Source organism: Protopterus annectens, chromosome 12.part0 (assembly GCF_019279795.1).
Source record: "Protopterus annectens isolate FY-2018-M chromosome 12.part0, PAN1.0, whole genome shotgun sequence".
In the NCBI taxonomy this organism is placed as follows: domain Eukaryota; kingdom Metazoa; phylum Chordata; order Ceratodontiformes; family Protopteridae; genus Protopterus; species Protopterus annectens.
In genome coordinates, this window is record NC_056746.1 from 370,696,837 (window position 1) to 370,719,356 (window position 22,520).

The window sequence follows — 22,520 nt, forward strand, 5'->3', positions numbered from 1 at the left end:
TAATTATTTAGGGGAATTGATAAATGTCAAAGTATTACAAACTAGGGGATTCTCTCAGAACAATAAAAGGAGCAACTGCAGAATGCTAAAGAGAAAATAAGGGATTACCTTGACAATATGCATGAGTTTAGAAAGATTGCTGTTAAGCAATTGTTTTATGATAATAAGCCTAGAGCACAAAAACTTCTAGCACAACTCAGCCAACAAAAAGTGGAAAGGGCAGTCACCAATCTTAGGGACTCAATAACATAGAAGATAATAAGACACTCCGTAGAAGTATTAGAAATATTTTGGAAATTTTATGAAAATTTGTATAAAGCAGAGAAGTATGGACTTCAAGAAAAGGTACAAATGGAAATGTTTATGGAAGAATTAAATATGCCAAAGTCAGAGGTAGATAAGGCCCAATTACTAACAGGATAGGAAGGAATGAGATAAAAATGGCTATGTATAACCAATCTACAAGAAATTCCCCAGGAATACATGGTATTCCTTTCGAAGTTTGGAAATTAGGAGGGAAAAACCTGATGAAGATCTGGAAGGTTTTGTTTAACAGTATTTTAAGGAGGAGGAGAAATACCAGCATCCTGGAGGAAGGCGGTGGCAATGGTAATACCTAAAGAGGGTAAAGAGCCATTGGATCCAGCTTCCTAAAAGGCCCACTTCAATACTAAACCATGATTATAACGTGTTTATGTCTATAATAGCTAAAAGAATGTCAAAAGCGATACCACAATTAATAGCTATGGATCAGTGTGGTTTTGTGGAGGGGAGGCAAACATTTGACAATATTAACAGAACACTGATGATCCAGAGGGAAGCAGAATGCAAGAAAGTTCCACTTTTATTGGTGTGTCTTGATGCAGAGAAAGCATTTGACAGAGTAGACTGGGACTTCACGAGTAGGGCAATGGAAGCATTTACTTTCCCCGATACAATTATAAGGTTGATTAGAAGAATATATGAGGGATCATCAGCGTGAATTAAAGTGGGTGGGATCCTCGCCGATAATTTCTGCTTGAGTAGAGGGGCCAGGCAGGGTTGCCCGCTTTCCCTTTTCTTGTTTGCATTATATTTAGAAGCATTGGCAAAAAAAATAACGATGTCAGAAATTCAAGGATATAATTGGTATGGTAATCAGGAAAAGCTGGCTCTATTTTGCAGATGACATTATTTTATACATGACAAAATCAGAAAGGGCCATTACAGTGCTGTGGAACATTTTAAGACAGTTTCAAATCTTCTCAGGATACAAAATTAATGAAGTTAAAACAAAGGCAACAGTGGTAAATTATATACCCATACACGAGCTGCTCCAACAATATCCACATTTATTGGGACATGATAAAATGAAATATTTAGGAGTATGGATTAGAAATGACTATGTTGGCAGCTAAGGATATCTGGGAAGAAACTAAACAGAAGATAATACAAAAATTGAGAAACTGGAAGTTGTGTTATATGGATACTAAGATACAAGCCATTAAAATGTTTATAGTCCCTTTAGTCAAACACAGGTCAGGCATACTTTTAACAATCTGTGGAGAAGTTGTGGACAAAAATTAATAAAGAGTTGAAGGATTTTATCTGAAAAGGGAAAACAGCAGGGGTCAAGTGGAATAAACTGATTCTACCAATAGAGCAAGGTGGACTGGGATTACGTAATTTGAGGGGGTATTTTTGAGCAATGCAGTTAAGGCTCTTATACATAGCAGAAACAGAAAACTATAATTCAAAGTGGAAAGGAATGATGCTAACACAGGGAGGAAGCTCAAGAAATAAGAAAAGATTGGGATTTTGGATGCAGAGTCTTAAGGAGAACAACCAAAATCATACAGAGTATTATATTCATAAAATAGCAGAGAGTATTCTAAGGACCAAACCAGCACCAGAATGGAGGAGAGAGATTTTGGTGATAGGGTTGACTGTGGTCAGGGATACAGACAATAGGTAACAGGGGGCTGGAATTTATTGGAGAAAAATGGCAAAAGAACCATGGTATTGGGAGCAAATAACTAGAAAGGGAAAGGTAACAGAATGGGAAAATACCAAGAATTTATTTGGACTGCAGGTTAGAGATTGCCTTTCCCTATCAAGGATTAAGAGTATAGGCAAAGACAAAGAAATAGAGGGCTCCTAAATGAAACACCAGCACTGATAGAGTTATTAATAGAATCTAGAACAGAAGCTGCCATTAAAAAAGGAATAAATAGTAAAGCATATAAAATACTGCATGATAATTATAAGAATCAATCAGAGGAGCTTAGAAAGGATTGGGAAGAAAGACTGGATAAGCAATTCACTAAAAGACAATTGGGGGGGGGATATATGTATATCTCCCAAATATGCAACAAAGTCTAGAAGATATAGGATCTTTGCTTGGAAATGTTTACATAGGTATTTTTACACCCCAAGTAGACTCCAAAGAATTTTTTCCCAGGTGGATGGCAGGTGTTGGAGGTGTGATGGGCAGGAAGAGGTGGCTGGGAACATATTTTTTGGAGGTGTGATGAGCTGGCAGACTTTTGGGATTCCCTGAGGCCCACTCTGTCAGGGATGCTGGGTGAACAGATTGGACTGACTGGGGAGATGATTTTTTTGAGTTATGCTACAGAATCGGAATTGCCTAGTCATAGTAAAGCCTTGCTGAGTCTAATTATGGTGGCTGCCAAAAAAGCAATTACTAGAAAATGGAAATCAAAGTCTAGATCAACTTTGCTAGAAGTAGTGAATATAGTAACAGAGATAAAACAACTGGAATTGGGATCTTTAGAAAAGGGAAGGAGCAAACTACATAGAAAAAATGGGAATTGTGGGAACAGTATATGCAGAGCAGGAGCAAGGTTTAAGAGGCAGGTCTTGAATGAGCTATATAATGCTTAACTGACAATGACTGGAAAGGTTATAAGTGATTTATAATGTTTAAAACTACAGTTGTTTTAATGGTGTCTGTGATATAAACGGTTTGCAACTAAAGTGATATTGTTTTGCACATTTTTCATTTATATAAATGTAAGACTGCCTTTGTCATATATGGAAATTTAATAAAGATGTTGGGGAAAAAAGAGCAGATGTAGGGGAATCTTACAGAACTAGAAGAGTAACAATTAAGTGCTAAAGGGAAAATAAGGGAGCGTTTGGCTTACATGTACACGTTTAGAAAGGTTGCTTTAAAAAAGTATTCTTTATAATCCCAGAGTACAAAAACTATTATTACCATAATGACTTAGACAATACGAAGTAGAAAGGGGACATTGCTAAACTTAAGAAGTTTTTGTCTAGTAACGTAATAAGAGACACAAAAGAGATATTAGAGACATCTTGGAAATTCTATGAAAATCTGCAGAGAGCAGAGGAATGAGGAAATCAAGAGAGATACAAATGGAAATATTAACGGAAAGCTTAAATATACCAAGGTTAGGGAAGGATGAGGCTGAAGAATTAATAGGAGAGAGAAAAATGCTGATGTACAATCAATCAATTAACAGGAAAGTGCCCAAGAACAGATAATATTCTTGTGGAAGTTTATAAGTTAGGAGAAGAAAGTGATAAATATCTGGATGGTTATGTCTAACATCTTAATAGGAGGGATAGTACCAGTATTTAGGAAGAATGATGTGGTGGCTGTACTACCTAACAAAGACCCTTTAAAACCAACTTCATATAGACCAATTTCAATTTTGAGCAACAAATACAAGTGTTTACGTCTACACTTGCTAAGAGAATGTCAAAGGTGTTGTCAAAAGTGATAAATATGTTTTTGGAGTAAGAAAGCAAACATTTGACAGAACTATGATGATCCAGAGGGAGGCAGAGTGCAAGACGACCCTGCCACTTTTTGGTGTGTTTCGATGCAGTGAAGGCATTCAAAAGAACTGACTGGGATTTTAAGAGCAGAGCAATGGCATCATTTGTGTTTCCTGATAGAATAATGGGGTTAATTTAGAAGACATATGAAGAGTCAGAGGCAAGAACTAAGATAGGGTTCTTCTACGACAAGCTTTGTTAGGATAGAGAAACCAAGTAGGGATAAGCTCTTTCCCCTTTATTTGACTTGCACTTGGAGCCATTCGACAAAGAAAATGAGCGTCTCACAAATTCATAACTAGCATCGTAATCAAGAAAAATTAACCTTATTTTCAGATATTATCCTGTGCTTGATAAATCCAGAAATGATATTTCAGTATTTTAACACAGTTTCATAATTTTTCAAGATATAAAATAAATGAAGACAGAACAAAGGTTGGGCTGAAGCAGCAAACTATGCTCTCGCATATGAATTGATTCGGTAATACCCATATTTATGGGACACGATGAGCATTCCAGTGTATGTATTAAAAAGGATTCTATTATGGCAGCTAAGATATGTGGGAAGAGCCTAAAAAAGATAATACAAAAATTCAGAAGCTGGAAGCGCTCGACTTTGGATATGTACAGTAAAGTACAAGCAGAAAAACATTTCTAAGACATTTTAATACTTTATAGAGGTCAGGCATATTTCTTTCAAGCAGACAAGAAGGTGTGGATCATAATTAATAAAGAACTGAAAGAATGTATTGGGTGGAAAGAGGCCAGAGTTAAGTGGGATAAGTTGTTTATCTCCATAGAATAAGACGGTTTACAATTATCAGATTTGAAAAGATAATTTAGACTTACAGAATTAATGCTCATATACTTAATACAACCAGAAGACTACAAATCAAAGTGTAAAGAAATTATGTTGAAACAAGGGAGTTCATATACTAATGAGACAGTAAGGTTTTTGGATGCAAGCCCTTAAGGAGAACATAAGCAACCACAGAGAATATTACATTGACAAAGCAGCAGCAGTTACTTTGAAAACTAAGTCAACACAGGAATGCAGAAACAGGATTTTTTCAATATGGATGATTGCAAGTAGGGGCTTAGAAATAAGCAAGAGGGATATGCAATTTATTGGATAAAAATTAGCAAGGAATCAAGGTACTGGGAGCAAATAACTAGGGAGGGAAAAGTGAGAATGGGATGAGGCCAAGCAGAAGTTTGGACTTCAGATTGGACAGACTGCCTTCCCTATTAGGGAATGAAAAATACAGGCAAGTAAAAGGGATAGGGGTGTGTGTTAAATAAAAAACAAGCGCTGGATGACTTTACAGTTAAGTCTAGAAGAAAAGCCGTTGTTAGAAAATTGAAAGTTAGTAGGACACACAAAATAATGCACGACAACTACAGGAATCAATCAGAAGAGGTTAGAAAAGATTGTGAAAGGAGAATAAAAAGGCAGCATTACAAAGGAACAATGAGATGATATTTGTATGGCTCCAAAGTATCCAACAAAATCTAGAAGGCTTGTGATTTTTAAATGGAAGTGTTTGCAATGTTTATTATAGTCCAAGTAGACCTTCAGGGAATTTTCCTATAGGTAGACCAGATACTGATGGAGGTATGTATGATGCCCCTCCTTTGGGCCAGTAATCAAGGAGTCCCAATCCTCACCACAGACGCCAGTGAGGGATGTTCACTTGGAAAAAAAAAAAAAAAAAAACATACACACAGTATTTCCAGATGCAGCTCTCTGCACCAAGCACAATTTCACTTAAAAGCACACAGAGAACACACACAGTCCGGGGGCTGGGTTTCCCTTTCTCTCTCCAGGCCAGTAATAACACTCCCCACTGGCACAGCTGTTGAGATGAGTCCTCAGCCAAGTGTTACAAAGTCCTCCACCACCCTCTCTGTGAAATCAGTGTCCCTGCTCCAAGTAGCTAACACAAACACACACACACACACACACACACACACACACACACACACACACACACACACGAAAGACTGGCACAGACTTATTTATTAGCTCTGCCACCTTTGCCTAGACTATAAGGTACTTGTACTGCCACGAGCCAACTACTCTAAGGGTCTTACGAGGGTATCATTGTGTGCTGTGTTGTGCTTTGCTTGCTGTGGAACACATTAAATGTTTTAAGGTGGTTATGGCTTGCTGGTGCTTTTTTCCTGTTTATTGGTTTTGTTTTGGGCACCTCATCCTCCTGGACTTGGTGTTGTGTCTTAAGAGGATACCCAATTATACTGAGTAAAATTAATACCAATACAAATGGCAGTGATTGACCAATGCAGGCAGGTTTTCAGGAGAGGCCACAGTGTCACCAAATAAATATAAGTAGTCTCAAAGGTTAAAATATTATCTAAAAGACCAGCCACAATGAAAAGTTTAAATATATTTAATAATAAAGAACATGAAAATACTAAAATAAAACATTTACAATAAACACCAAGAGTTTCAATCACAAGAAATATAAAAAATAGCACATATGGAAAGGTTCACACAGATACAGAAAAACAGCATTTAATTAATCTCACTATAATTTCCTGATTGATCTAAAGAATTACTATTGCCTGGCTACTTACTAAAGCAAGGCAAGATGATGTAGGTGACTGGTTTTCCTTCTTTGTCAGGTTTCAAAAACAGACTGCTCGGAGACTTCTGTCTCATCTAGTATTAAAACACTTTCAGTGCTGGAATACAGAATTACATCATATACAGCTGGCAATCTGAATCTGGTTCCCATACTACCCCCTTTGCTAGAAACTAAATCAGAATTTGGCACATATGTGTTACCATACACAGAGACAGAGCTTTACTGAGATGTGTTATAGCATCTGGAAGCTATAAAACCATTTCAAAACTTCCGCCCTTCAAGTGTAGCAATTAGTTCTCCCTTAAGGACAATACAGTAAGATTCCCAGTTCTGGTTTTCACAGATATTTCATCTCTGGCTGCAGTCAGAACTGTAAGATACAGTCTCTATGGTTCTAAACTCTCCAAACCAGGTAATTTAATTTCAGACTATTTTTTCGGGTGGCTGTGATGGTGCAGCGGTTAGCATTTTTGCCTCACAGCAAGGTTCTCCAGTTCGATTATCACCTGGGTTGTCCTCCCTGTGGTAACATGGGTTTTCCCTGGGAGATGCAGTTTCCTCCCACATTTGAAAGACATGCAATAGGTGGACTGGACACTATAAACTGGCCATAGGTGCATGTGTATATGCGCGAGTGGGAGGAACAGATGAACTACTGCGGAAGGGCTAGCCACCTGGTGGTGTAAACCTTGGCTCAAGATGACTGTCAGTGTTGAAATTACACCCCAACCCCATGTGCAAAAATAGGAAAAAGGGGTTGAGGATGGGTGGATGGATGGACTATTTTCAAAAATATTTGGACTGAGATTAATCTCTTCTCTTCCAGTATCCTCTGTTACAATATATTAACTTCAAAAGTTACAATACAGTCTGACATACAGGTGTATTTCTTTTCTGTCAAACAGGACCCACTGCTGGCAAATTTTTAACACAAGCCGCTTTTGAAATACATTTTCAACACAAGACACTGAACAAATCAGTTTGATATACAAATGACATATAATTCTTTACAAAACTCCTGCTAACTATGCTGGCATATGTTACACATCCACTGCCTTACTTCTGCTGGCATAGCTGGCAATACCTCACATCACCACATCTCTCCCCCTTCAAAGACTCAAGCTATTTTCTCAAGTGACCTTGAGAAACATTGCTTGAGAGAAATCAGCCTGTCTGGGAATATATTAACCCATACCCTGTCTTGAGAAACCATTTGCATTGGCATTCCTGATCCCACTTCAGTGCTGCACCTGTCATGTCATATTCCTGCAACCCAAGGGTCTACCTTAACTTGGCATTCTGCTGGCTGGGTCGATGTAACCATAGATGCCCCTCAGACTCCTCCTGCCACCTACTGCAAACACTTAGCACCAGGCGCTCCCTATCATGGTAAGGTTTCATCATATTAACATAGTATAATTTGTGTCCCTGCCTAGCAGGTTTACTATGTAGTTAACATCACTGACCTTCCTAACTACTTCAGAGGGTCCCTCCCAAGCTGCCTGCAGCTTGCTGTGTCCAACAAGAATGAGTACCATAACCTTCTGTCCCACAGCCTTCTCTCAGGCTCAAGCACTCCTGTCATATCAGACCTTTTTCTGCTGTTGGCCTCCTGCCAGGTTCTCTTGGGCCAAGCCCATGAGCTCCGTAAGCCTTGTCTTGAGGTTCAAGTCATTTGCCACACGGACTCCTTGTGGGATTCACTCACCCTTCCACTCATCACAAATCAGATCTAAAGGCCCCCTCATCCTATGCCCATACAACTCAAAGGGTGAAAAACCTGTTGATTCCTGGGGTATCTCTGTATGCAAACAGCACATGGGGCATATATATTGTCCCACTCTCTCTTAAACTGGTCTGAAAATGCCCATAGCATATTCTTTAGTGTAGAGTTTACCCTCTCCACAAGACCATTAGTCTGGAGGTGGTTTAGGTGCTTTACCCCACAGTGCTCCCACAGACAAGCCAGCAGGTCTGACTTGAAATTGACATCTCTGTCAGTATTTCACCTGGGACACCTACCCTGCTGAAAATCTCTAACAAAGCATTTGCCACCTTCTCTGCCTCTATAGAGGACAGAGTCACTGCCTCAGGGTGTCTAGTAGCATAATCTACTATCACCAGCATAACCCCTGTGGAACTTGGGGTACTCAGAGGCCCCACGATATCCAGAGCTACCCAATGGCTCCTCAATCACAGGCAAAGGCATGAAAGGAGCTTTGACCTTGTCCCCTGCCTTGCCTACTTTTTGCACTGCTCACAGGTCCTGCAGTACCCTGTTACATCCCTTGCAATCCCAGGCCAATAAAAGTTCTGCATAACACATCTCTTGGTACACTCTATGCCCATATGACCCGTAAAAGCAATGTCAAGGCTATGGCTAAAAGTGCCAGACAGTAGGTTCTGAGCACAAAATAACTGATGTATTACCTCACTCTAGCTCTTACTCAGGGGTCAACTTCCTATACAGTAACCCTTTGTTCCAGTATACAGGCTCTCCCTTTCCTTGAGAACCAGGTGCCTCCATAGCTACCTCCATCAAGCCTCTTAATGTAGCGTCCAAGAGCTGAGTTTGTCTCAACTCTATCTTTGTGATCCTTCTCAGCTCTCCTTCCACAGGAAGTCTGGTATCCTCTGACAGTGGTGCCTCACTGTCAGCCTGGGTACTACCACTCACCTCTGGCCTGCAGTCACTCTGTCCAAGTGAACATCAGTACCTACCAGCAGCTGTTTCTCTCCTTCAGGCGCACTGCTAAAAGATAGCTCCCTCCCTGAAATAGTCACCTCACCAGCCCTGGCTTCAGGTGTGGGGTCGGTTTGCATCTCCCCCAGGCTACCAGATCCACATGCCCATCTCCAAACCTGACTGCATGTAACTGCATGCACACAAGGTACTGCATTATCAAAATTATTCCCCATCTAGACATCTGCAGGGATAGCCTCAAACACACCTACTTGCGTGCTTCCTTTTCCACCCTCCCAGTCAAGGTGATCCCTGGCCAAAGGTATTTGGAATGGAGTCCCTCCTAAAGATCTGACAGGAGTTGACTGCCCAAGCAAGTACTGCTCCTCTCTAACTACTGCAGGCTTCACAATGGTTATGTCAGAGGCCATGTCTCTAATTGCAGTGGCTTCTTTTCCACCACTAAGACAGAATATAAACTCTGGTGATAGTCTGATACCCCTGTTGTCGATAGACAACCTATCACCGGCATACTGTTATTCCCACTTGCTGGTTCCCCCACCTTCTATTCTCCACTTTGCTTCCATGGACATTTGTATGCTACGTGGCCCCTCTGGTTACATTTAAAAGATCTAAACCTCGATCCTGGCCATGTACCTGAACTAGTGGCTTCCCCTGTAACTGGTGGACTCTGCTGGGTTGGTTTAGGCTTCCCACTATGGGTTCCCTTATATCCATGTGTAGCACTGGGTATTTCCCTCTTGTGCAGTGATGCTCTGCTTAAGTAGACATCCCCATTTTTCCCCCAGCTTATCTGCAGAGTACATTCCCGGTCTGCCAACCAGATTCTCATGTCCTCAGGCAAAGTGCTAAGGACTTGTTCCCTCATCAAAAAGTCTGCCACCCTTTTAAAAGTGCTGATCTGACAACCACCTATGAAAATAAGTGCTTAACTCAGCAATATAATCACATACACTTTCATCTGCCTTGTATCTATGAAGTTATGATCACAATTTTTTTTCTGTAAACTTCAGGTGTTATCTTAACTTAAAACATTCCAATAAACATTGTTTTACTTTATCATAGTTTAAAGAATAAGTATCAGTTCAGAAACAGCAGTTACAGCTTTACCATTAAGTAAGGGAGTCAGGATCTGTATCCAGAGCCCTTGGTCATCATTATAATTATACTGTTTACATACTTTTATCAGAATTATCACTCTCTGTAAACTGTGGAAGAAATTTATTGACCTTTACTGCTCTGGGGTTTGGTTATGCCCCTCCCCATTACCTCTATGACCTTGATGAAGAGTTAGCATCTCCCTCACATGTTGCCACTGTTTCTCATTTTCTTCGGTCTCCAAATGCCACAGTCTCTCTAATTCTAATTTCAAATGTTTGGCCTCTAGTTAAGCCTCTAACTCCAGACAGATTTTTAGGTCCTCTGAGCAAAAGGTGAACTGTCCTGCTTCTGAGGGCTGCAAGTCTCCATCAAAAGACTTGTTGTCTTCCTGGTTGCTGGTATGAGCTGCGACTAAGGCTGAAATAATTTCCTATTTAGTCAGGGTGGCACACACCCACGCACCGGTCTTTTGGCTCCGCACATCTTGGACAACTGGTTCTTTGTAAGCTTGTCATAATCCTCTGCTGACATCTGTGTGCTTTCCCTGACTAAACTAAACAAAAAAATAAATAAAATTGTTGTGAAAACGAAACTCTGTTTACCTTGTGGCTGTTGAGAGTACACACACCTTGACTTACAACTGCCTACAGGCTACAGAAGTTCAATTAATATCTCACCAGTGCTACCAATAAGTGGCACCCCTCCTCTGGGCCAGTGATCAAGGAGTCTCCATCCTCACCATGGACAGTGGTGAGGGATGTTCACTTGGAACAAAAAATAGATACACACAGTATTTCCAGATGCAGATCTCCGCACCAAGCACAATTTCCCTTAAGAGCACACAGTGAATTAAGTATGGTGTCTGGGTCCCACCTCTCTCCAGACCCCCAGTAAGACTCCTCACTGGCACAGCTGTATGGTTTAGTAGTCAGCCAAGAGTTCCAAGCCAAGTCCATCACATTCTCTCTGTGAAACCAGTGCTCTGTGTCCTTGCTTTAAGTAGCTCACACACACACACACACACACACACACACACACACACACACACACACACACACACACACACCTGGGAAAAGCTGGCACAGATTTACTAGCTCTGCTACCTTTGCCCAGACTACAAGGTACTTACACTGCCACCAGTCAACTACTTTAAGGCTTTTTAGCAGTCTCCATTGGTGTCCCTCAAGGATCCATTCTTGGTCCTCTACTGTTCTCCCTATTCACAAACCAGACAGCAACATCTTCACTCTCTGCCATAGTACAATATGCAGACGACATCACTATTATATGTGCCGCCCCAAATAAGAATGAACTACAAGCCATAACTCAACAAAGCTTCACCTCAGCAGAAACATGGTTCGCCAGCATAAAACTCCTCCTTAATCCCAAGAAAAACAACCTAATCATATATGGCCCTGGTAGTCCACCTCAGCAATGCAATGATCTAACTATAGTCGCTAAAGATAACATCACAATCACACCAACTACATACACAAAACTGCTAGGAGTAATTATTGACAACAACCTCAGATTTGACCTTCACATAGCCCAAACAATCAAGAAAGTAAACAAAAAATTGGGTCTCCTTTATAGAAGCAAACAATTCATGACCAAGGAGACCAAATCCACAATTGCAAGGGCTCATCTCTTATCAGTCCTACTGTATGCTGCCCCTATAATGACAAATCTTCGCCACTCCGAACTCACCAAAATGGAATCTTGTTACAACAAGATTGCCAAGTTTACTACGGAGACCTCTCATAGATCCCATCACTGTCTTGCCCTAAAGCAGCTCAACTGGCTTGAGCTGCCCGAACAACTGATACTTCAGCAACTCTATACAACACACAAGCTGTACTACCTACCCAACAAAATCCCATCACTACAGCAACTAATTCAACCCTGCACAACCTCCAGAATCTTAAGATCCAGTAGCCAAAACCTTTTAAATGTCATCAAACATAAAAAATGATGCAGGTAAGTCTCTCTTTGCCTGCGCCATAGCCAAAGTTTGGAATAAACTCCCAAATCACATCAATGCTACAAGCTCTCCCCTCCAATTTAAAAATCTACTCAAAAGCCACTTTACAAACAACTGGCTCTGCTCCTGTGTCGCCCCAGCTTAAACCAACCCCAGTGCACTGTTGCTAAATGCAGGAATACTTCTGTTGATTATCACCAATTACTACCTCTATTTATGCAAATTAGACCTGCTTACCCCAAGCACACAGACTTTTCTTAATGTATTCCTACTAAAACTTTTTGTTCCTTTTCTCTCAGATACAATGTTACTTCTAAGCAGTCAAACTACAGGATACACAACATACATCCACCACTGCTGCAAAAAACTCTTGTACTGTTTTTCTCAATACTGTACTACTCACAATCTCTCATTGTACTGCAGATTTGCATACTGCCAGTAACTGTAAAACTCTGCCAACAATATGCTGAAATGACTCTGAAACAAACTTGTATATAGTACTAATAGCAAGAAGTTAATATTTGACATTGTACTGCTTATAATCAACTACCAAAAATGTAAATAACTGCCTACCACATGCTGAAATGAACTACCAAAATGTAAAGCTCTGCCTAGCACATGCTGAAATGAGTCTATAATATACCTATATATTGTACTGTTAACATGATGTTAATATCTGACTATTGCATGCTGGATTGTATTGTATTTCTATTGCATGGTTATAGTATTAGATGTAATGAAATCCTAACCTGTACTGTAATTGGAGCTTTTCTCACCGGGCCTCCACTGAAAAAGGACCTGTGTCCAGTTGGACTTTCCCTGTTAACAAAAGTAAAATCAATAATTTTAGAAGGGCACCCAATTATACTGATTAAAATTAATACTAATACAAATGGAAGTGTATGACCAGTGCAGCAAGGCTTTCAGGAGCAGCCATATCACCAAATAAATATAAGTACTCTCAAATGTTAAAATATTCTCTAAAATACCCACCACAATGAAAAGTTTAAATATATTTAATAATAAAAAAATAAAAGACCATGAAACTACTAAATATTTATTTACAATAAACAGAGTTTAAATCACAGGAAATATTAAAAATAACAGAGGGAAAGGTTCACACAGACAAAAAAACAGTACTTAATTAATCTCACTATATATATCCTGACTGATCTAAAGAAGTACTATTCCCTGGTAAGTTCCTAAAGCAAGGCCAGATAAAGTGGGTAACTGGTCTTGTTTCTTTGTCAGGTTTCAAAAACAGACTGCTCTAAGACTTCTGTCTCACTTAGTATTAAAACATCATTGCAGTACTGGGTTACAGAATGACATCACATACTTCTGGTCATCTGACTCTGGTTCCCATACTACCTCCTTTGCTAGAAAATGAACCAGAATTTAGCACACGTGTTACTATACACAAAGATAGAGCTTTGTTGATGTGTTATAGTATCTGGAAGATATAAAACCATTTCAAAATTTCCACCCTTCAAGGGTAGCAATTAGCTCACCCCATAGACAATACAATAGGATTCCTAGTCCTGGTTTTCACCAACAATTTGTCTCTGGCTGCAATCAGAACTGTAAGATACAATCTTTATGGCCTAAACCACGTAATTTAATTTCAGACTGGTTTTCAAAGTTAGCTGGGTTGAGATTAACCTCTTCTCTTCTAGTATCTTCCATTACAATATATTAATATCAACAGTTAAAATACAATCTGACATACAGCTGTATTTCTTTTCTGTCCAGCAGGACCCATTTGATGTATATTTTTAACACGAGCAGCTTTACAAATACATTTTCAACACAAGCATCTCTACAAATCAGTTTGATATACAAATTACATAATCCTTTACAAAACTCCAACTACCTATGCTGGCATATGTTACACATTCACTGCCCTACTTCTCCTGGCATACTTGGCAATAGCTCACATTGTCACAGTATAATGGGAAAGACTGGGTACTTAGGAACATATATGCAACTGGTTGGGTGTTCTTTGAGAAATTTTGGGGGACAAATTATTGTAACTAGGGAAATTATTCTTTTGAGGTGGGATATAGAAACTGAGTTGCTCAGACATTTTAAGACCCTATTTTGGTTAATGCTGCTGACTCCCAAAAAAGCAATTATTAAAAAATGGGAATCAAATGTTAAACAAACCATATCAGAATTATTAAATGTTAAAAATGAGATACAAATGGAGTTGGGATCTTTAGTAATGGAAAAGAGCAAACTACACAGAAAAGAAAATATGGGAGCAGTGCATGCAGAATAATACTCAGGATGAGGCGTGAAATTTTAGGAAAGGCAGGACTTGATCAAAATAGTTCTAAACTGAACTGTTTCCTTTTTTATAACTGTGTGTGTGTATCCATGTCACTGTATAATATGTGAAGCGAATAAAGGGGTTTGGCGGGAAAAAAGAGAAAGTGTGAAAGCAGAAGAAATAATTGGTAGGAAATAAGCCAGGTGCATTCTTCAAATGAAGTATGGGATATTACAGCAGACCTAGGTGAAGGGCACTCATGTTTCAGACTACAATAGCCAAACCATGTGGAACAAAGGAAGGATAATCCCAATCAAAAAACAAGCAAGGAAGAATCCCAAACATTAAACTATTAGCTCCCTTGCACATAGCAAGGCATACAAAGCAGCTACACAAATGTAAGGTAGCTGGTTAAGCCTACAACCCCAGCAGAGGTAATGGAAAAATTTTGCAGAGCAGGTTGGTATAGTTACAGAAAAGATTCTGCAGAGCAAGCTGCTGAAGTTACTAAATGCTGACTTTGCTTTGATGGCCATCAGTAAGGAGTTTAGGTGGCAAGAGGTCCTGCTGGTCCAACCATATCTAGTTCTATGGCCACAAGTATCAAGAACAATGGAAACCATATGAATGCAGTGCACTGGACTTCAGATTTGTGTCTGTGCTATACTTCACTAGAGGCTACTGATGAACTCCAAGTATGAAGAGGGATAACGAATGGAAAGAACAAAGAGTGGGCTCTCAGCAAAGGGTTACAGCTAGAAAGATTAAATCATGAAAAACTAGTAAGCAGAGTACTGCAGGGTTCTGTATTGGTACCATTCCTTTTCCATGTGTTTGTGTCAGACATCACACAGGTTAGACAGCAAGATCAACCTACATAACAAAGACAAGTAGTAGAAGTTTTAATGGTCACTGCAACTTGTGGATTGAGTGGACAGGCTTGTTTAATGCAAAATAATAAAAACAAATGCAAAATGAGGTAGGGGAATCAAAGGAAACACCTACTTGGAGGTGCAATCCATGGAACACAAATGGAACTTGGATGTCAATCTATCCCAGACCGAATTATGCAGTACAAAAAGACAATAATTAAGGTCAACATAATCCTGAATATGTAACACGGGAAGTGAATTCCAGAGATGTTGACACGGTCCTTCCACTGCTTGCATCAGTGATGCAGCATCTGGAATGCTCTCTTCATCTGCAGTGGTAATGCAACAGTAATGAAAATAATCTGTGAGGAAACCATCAAACAAAGCTGCAGAAACAAATGGGATTCATGGAGTCTTCAACAGCCTACAGATATACACTAAAACGGAGAGGACAAAGACAAACATGATGAACTCACTACTCTGTTGAAAGGAAAAGGGAGATGAAGAGAAAGGATGGTGTAAGAAGGGAATCTAAGTGTCAGCTAGAAGAGTGATGGTTCATAAAGGGTTTAAAAATAATTACAGTCCTAGGCAAAACGATCTTCGGACAGTGACACACTACTTCATTAAATGGCTTTAAAGAATGCCTGGGGTACAGAAAAAGAAAGAACTGGGAAGGAAAGGAATATGGGAACAACAACTGCTAAATGCATGTTTGCAACAAGACATACATGAAATACCACAGATCTTCTATAACTGTCATTTTAAGCAGCTTTCAGTGTTAACATACACAGTAAAGCAGAAGCTCCTTATTTTTTTCTTTACTTGCATTTTCTAAACTTTTGCTAAAAAATGAATGAAAACAGAAGAAAATACAATTACCACCACTTACCTAATGGTGTATTCAAGCAAACCCACTGAAGATCAAACCAAAAGTGTTCCACATCCTGCACAGTACCAAAGTGATAAAAACGCTTATCGAATGGGCGACTGCTTCGAGCAAGGTTATAATGGGGTTCACATGTACTGGTGTCAACAACAGTGGCATTCCTCTTCAAGTAAATAAACACCTTCAAATAATCAAGCAAAACACCAAAGATCAAAACGAAAGCACAGTTTTAAGTATTCATACGCAAATTAATTACGATAACTCAAGCACATCGAAGTGCACAACCATCAGTGAAACTACTAACATTATTGTAAGTATACAACTTTCTTATTTTGTTAAGGAAATTCATACTTTCAAAACCAGACTCAACGGTAGATCTACCAGGACCTGGAAAATGTCTAGCTTAAAATGTCTGACAAGTGTTCATTGATGACCAAGCTGTCACAGAAAATGACATTCTAAGATGAAAAGCTGGTAGGATATTCATAAAAACTTAGCCTTGTTTGCAAATGATTTAATTTTATACTTGATAAACCCAGAAAATGACATTTCAGTGCTGTGGAACATTCTGAAACACTGTCAGGAATTTTCATGATACAAAACAAATTATGATAAAATAAAGGCTACAATGATAAACTCTATACCTACACATGAATTGGTTCAGCAATACCCCATACATATGGGGACATAATAAGATGGCATGTAGGTGTATGGGTTAAAAAGCATTCTATTATGGCAGCTAAAGATATATGGAAAGAAACAATACAAATACTGAGAAACTGAAAGTTTATAAATATGGAAACAGAAAGTAAGTTGCAAGTAGTGAAAATGTTTTAGTTTCCTTAGTCTTTTATATATATATATATATATATATATATATATATATATATATATCAGTCATTATTTATCAACCAGAGCAGATGTTGTGGATGATGATTAATACAGAGCTGAAGGAATTTATCTGGGTGGGGAAGATGACAACAGTTAAGAGGAATATGCTGATTCTTCCCACAGAACAAAATGGTTTAAGGTTATCTGTTTTGAGTATTTTAGAGCGATGCAGTAAAGGCTCACATAAATAAATCAAGCATAAGGTTATAAATTAAAAGGATAATGATAAAATGAAATGGAGCTGGAGGGGGGTTCAAGGTAAAAAAGAGACAGTAGGATTTTGGATGCAAGTTCTTAAGAGAAAAAATTACCAATATCTATGTTTGCAAGTAGGGGTATAGAAAACAGGCAAGAGGGAGCGAAAATTTACCGGAGAAAATTAAAAAAGTACCAAGGTGTTGGGAGCAAATAACTGGGGGTGGGGGGGGGGGTAAGTGTGTGTGATATGGCTGAACAAAGGTCCAGACTGCAGGACACAGATTTCCTTTTCTACCAGGGATTGAGAAGACTATATGCAAACTTAAAGGGAATGGGGAGTGTTAAGTGATAGACCAGCTCTGATTTTAAGCGAGTATGGAAAAGAAGCTATTGTCAAAAAAGGAGATAACTAGTAGGGCATATAAAATGCTGCATGATAACTATAATAATCCATCAGAAGAGGTTAGAAAAGACTAGGAAAAGAGTATGTAAAGACAATTTACAAAACAACAATGAAAATAAATTTGCAAGGTTCCCGATATGCAACAAAGTCCAGAATGTTTAGGATTTTTGCACTGAAGTGTTTGTGAATGGATTTTTATACTCCAAGATGATTTCAGAGTATTTTTCCGCAGGTAGAGAGCAAATGCTGTAAAGGTGTGACAGGGAAGACAGGTAACTGGGAACATGATTTGGGGACAATAACAAGTTGGCAGTTTTTTTTAAAAATCCCTACAGAGTACTTTGACAGAAACAGTAGGGGAGAGCAAATGGTTGCAACTAAAGTAATGAATCTTTTATGCTGAGATATAGGATTTGAATTGCCTAGACATAGTAACGGCTTATTTAATTTTAATGCTACTGGTTCCCAAAAAAGCAATTACTAGAAAATGGAAGTCAAAATCTATTTCCAAGATAAGGGAGGTTTTAGATACTGTAAAGGAGATTAAAAAAACTGGAACTGGAATCCTTAGAAAAGGGAATGAGGAAATATCACAAAAATAAATGGAAATTATAGGCAATATATATGCAGAATAATGTTCAAGAGGAGGACTGAGGTTTAAGAGAAGTTAAGAACTGAGCAACTTATGTAATGTTGGAGTGAATGAAAAATTTTACAAGGAAAATGTGTATACTGCATGACAACAAAGGAAACTTTTATTACTGGTTGCTTTATTTTCTATTAAGCTTTAGTAACCTGTTTTACAGACTAAAAAGAGACAATATAATAAATATGTTTAAAAAGATGACAGACTGGAGAATTTTAAGTGAAAAATGGACTGTTATAGTTAGAGGATAAGAAATGCTATATGTTAAGAAGATGGATGCTAAACACAGGGTGTAAGTAAAGGCTGCTGACCTTCACATAGCAAAGGCTTATTTGTATTAAGGCTTTTTTATGTTTTACATAAGTAAATTTGTAACATTAATGGATATGGGGGTTGTCAAATGTGAATGGGTTAAGGGTCTATGTCAATGTAGTGTTTTGTTTCTGTAACTGTCTAATATGGTGAGTACTAAACTCAAGTACATAAATGATATGGAAAATAACGGATGATGACTACAGACTGCATTAAATCTTATCATGGGATATGTAGGCAAATATGACATTTTGCATAGATCACTCAAGGGACTGACAGAGGTTCATCCAGATTATACTGTAAATGTTATGCATCTCAGTGCATATGTTAAATACTTAAGACAACTGTTGTTAAAACTGTTTGACATAGGTTATATACATATTTTTAAGTAGGGTGTCTACACGTAATCATTTAATTTAATAAATTATAAAAGTTCATTTTAAAAATTCATTTTACATACATTTTATTTTCCTTTTAGATATTTACTTATTTACTTTACATTTGTTGACCAGGATTGTCCGACTGAGCCGGAATAGCCCTTTTTCAGCAAAGGTCCAAGGAGAAAAGCTCCACAAACATTACAATAAGGTTAACCATTTAAAGAAATTGAAAAATATTTACAGTACATGTCAATAACTACAGCAATAAAACAAAGTAATACAATTTAGAGAAATGAAGCAATAAGAAATTAAATTCTGATGTAATTACTGTTACTGTATATTATGAATGAAGGAGAGAGATGAGAGATGCACATTTTTAATAGAAGTTTTAGGAGTTTACTGTTCATGGTAAAAGAATGCCAGGTATAAGAGGTAAAGGAGACTTGGAATACCTAACAGGTATGAAAGTAGTACAGGTCAGTTAAGCAAAACGGCATAGTAGGCAGATAGAGCACTATTTTAGGGATAGTAGAGAAGGGGTTAGGAGGGATGGGTACAAAGAGAACCCAGTGAGTAGGATGCAAATATATTCTTATACCCAAGTATATGTTGTTTTTATAACAGCATAGCATATTTAAGACTTTTTTTGAGAAACAGGTACAGCATGGGCCACACCTGAGAAATCTGAAAATGATTTTTTTTGTTTTCATGTTGTATACTATGGGTAAGCATATCTCCTGTAAAAGCTTAATACCTCACACTTAACTCCTTCTCCTCGCAACACATCAAAAATTTAAATGTCTATTAGCAACAGCCTAATTTTGTCATAAAGAAAATCTGCTAGAAATGACGACAGACAAAGCTGGTAGTATCTACCTAACTGTGGAATGGAACTCTCTACCATGGGAAATCAGATCCATTTTTAGCTCATCACTTTAAAGCAGGACAAAATAAATCTCAATATACCTAACCACTGGAATTCATTAGCCATCATCTAGCCAGATTCTGAAAATCATATCAAAATTTTCCCTGTAATCATACATTTCACACACTGTGTAACTCATTGAAATACAGCCTTATGTGAATACTACAAATTATTCTATAATCTGCACAGCATTTGTAGATAGCCTTTCTTATCGTTATGTTATCAAGTTATGCCACTCTATTATTTTTGGTTCAAAATTCTACTTGTCTTTTGTTTTAGTGTACAGGAGTAATCCTAGGGTACAGTTTAAGCAAAGACTTTTCTTGGATGACAGACCATTCAAATTATACATGCCACACAGGATATCCAGAAAGTTCACTCTGATTCACAGTGATCTACTATATATAATGTAAAAAGGTGTACCTACTTCAACACAGTGGAGTGTGTGTCATACTTGATAGATTCTCGTCAATCCTTAAGAGAAGGACAGTTACCTCAGTTTTGTACAATACCTTGATGTTGTTCTTTCCCTCAGTAATCTTCATGCTCTTCTACTACACACTGTTCAAAGTCACAACATGCATATGCTTTTCTCTTCAAATAAAAATCAATCTTGTCAGGTTGCTAAAAAAGTATTTACAAAAACTGGCTCTGTGCAGCATAGTGAAGAAGTTCTGACTGCAGTGCTAGTGACCGGGATCAGAGTAGCAGATCCAAGGGGGTTAGCAGCTAGGAAGTAGGAATGAGCAATGTGCTTGACCACCTATGGGGGGGAATATGATGGGACTCCCAAACAGCAGTGACTCCTGATGGAATCTGGGAGCTAGGAAGTAGGAATGAGCAATGTGCTTGACCACCTATGGGGGGGAATATGATGGGACTCCCAAACAGCAGCGACTCCTGATGGAATCTGGGAGATATCTCCAGATTGAATGGATTTCAGGTCACAGTGCAAGCACCACGAGAGAGAGAGAGTGTCTGCGCGCGCGTGTGTGTGTGTGTGTGTGTGTGTGTGTGTGTGTGTGTGTGTGTGTGTGTGTGTGTGTGCGCGCGCATGTGTATGTATACGTACATACACATGTAAGCAAGTATCAAACATGTTAAAGATTAAAATGAATGCACTGCAGACTGGGGCAAAATGTGAGTGGAGCAGAGATACTAGATGTATATAAAAAAAGCTGAGCAGTTGCATGTGATTGCAAAATAGCAAATGACCCTTACTATCCGCTAACTGCTTGGAAGATCAGTGGGGCTACTGAGAAAGTATTACTTCCTGGAAAAGGCACAGTCCCCACAGATGGTCATTTGAGATGTTACACTAGGCAGAATGGGAAGAACAAATAGGTCAAGTGGGGCCAGGAGGGCTAAACTGTTAGGCTTATGGGAGACCACAAAAAAAGAAAAAAAATAAGCACTGATGGGATTACAAGAGTTTGCTGAAGACAGTACTTAGATGGCTTCAGTGGGTGCCAATAAATGCAAACAGCTGACATGCACAGCTGTGAAACAATACATTAATATTGCTGTAAACAACTAGGACTGCTAAACCAAATAGCGAGAAGCCATGAAGGGTAATGAAAGTATCCAAGAAGCTTAAGAGTTCTACCTGCTTTTACTAACTGTACACCTTCAGATAAGATTACAAGGAAGAATGGGGTAGAATAAAGCTTACATGGAGGGTAAGGTGGTGCTTTGACTGTTCCATGAAAAAAAAAAAAAAAAATCCTCTCTCCTTCAGAATGGCAGTCTTGTAAAGATTCATGTGATTTACATCTGCAATAACTCAGTAAGAGCATTCAAACTAACTTTAGGGCCTGAAGTTGCATTTTAATCTCCATTTGTGTTCTCCTTATGTAAATACAACCTATTATCCCTATCCACTAACCTTGATGGATCCTTACAATAAAAAGTCAAGTGACTATCCTATATAGACATTTCCATGTAGCTTGGATAGAGTCTACCTATTATCCTAGAGGCAAATACTTATATGTCTTCTAAATGTGCAATAAAGATTGCTACTACAGCAGGGACCTTGCTGTAACCTTCATATATGTTAAATTTAAGCCCGGGCGCACTTCTCATTTTAAACTCTGCAACCCAGACTTCTACTCCCCATCAAATGGCAGGCTCTTCTACACTAGACTCAAGAATGATTTGGCAATATCCTGTCACAAGTGAGGACTGGAGAGAAAACATCTGTCATTACTAGGTCTAAGCTACAGAGTGCCCTCCTTTAACTACTCAGGGATGTCACTGAATTCTTAATATTTTATGCTCTAAAACCTCACTTTGACTAAAACACCTTACTTAATTATTCATTATAGTGTGTCCACCTTTAGTCAAAATTACTGGTGGCTATAATCACATGGCATAGTGCAAAGCTCAACATTTAAATAGGATGTGCAACTTGATTTAGGCAATGGTGCTCGATAAGGGTAGCCTACACACTAAACACTACATTCAAATGTAACAGTTTGCTCACTCAAGTTATCATTCAAGAGACCAGAAATTGATGTTGTACAAAATTAGT

General features: G+C 38.6%; 1 protein-coding gene across 1 annotated transcript in view; it reads right to left on the bottom strand.

Moving 5' to 3' along the window:
• Positions 1–22,520, bottom strand: part of GTF3C1 (general transcription factor IIIC subunit 1) — a gene marked incomplete in the record, with an annotated part of 1,808,906 nt that overhangs the window by 1,108,184 nt on the left and 678,202 nt on the right. The window contains 1 exon segment of the mRNA XM_044089472.1: positions 16,239–16,416. Coding sequence (XP_043945407.1) covers positions 16,239–16,416 — 178 coding nt within the window.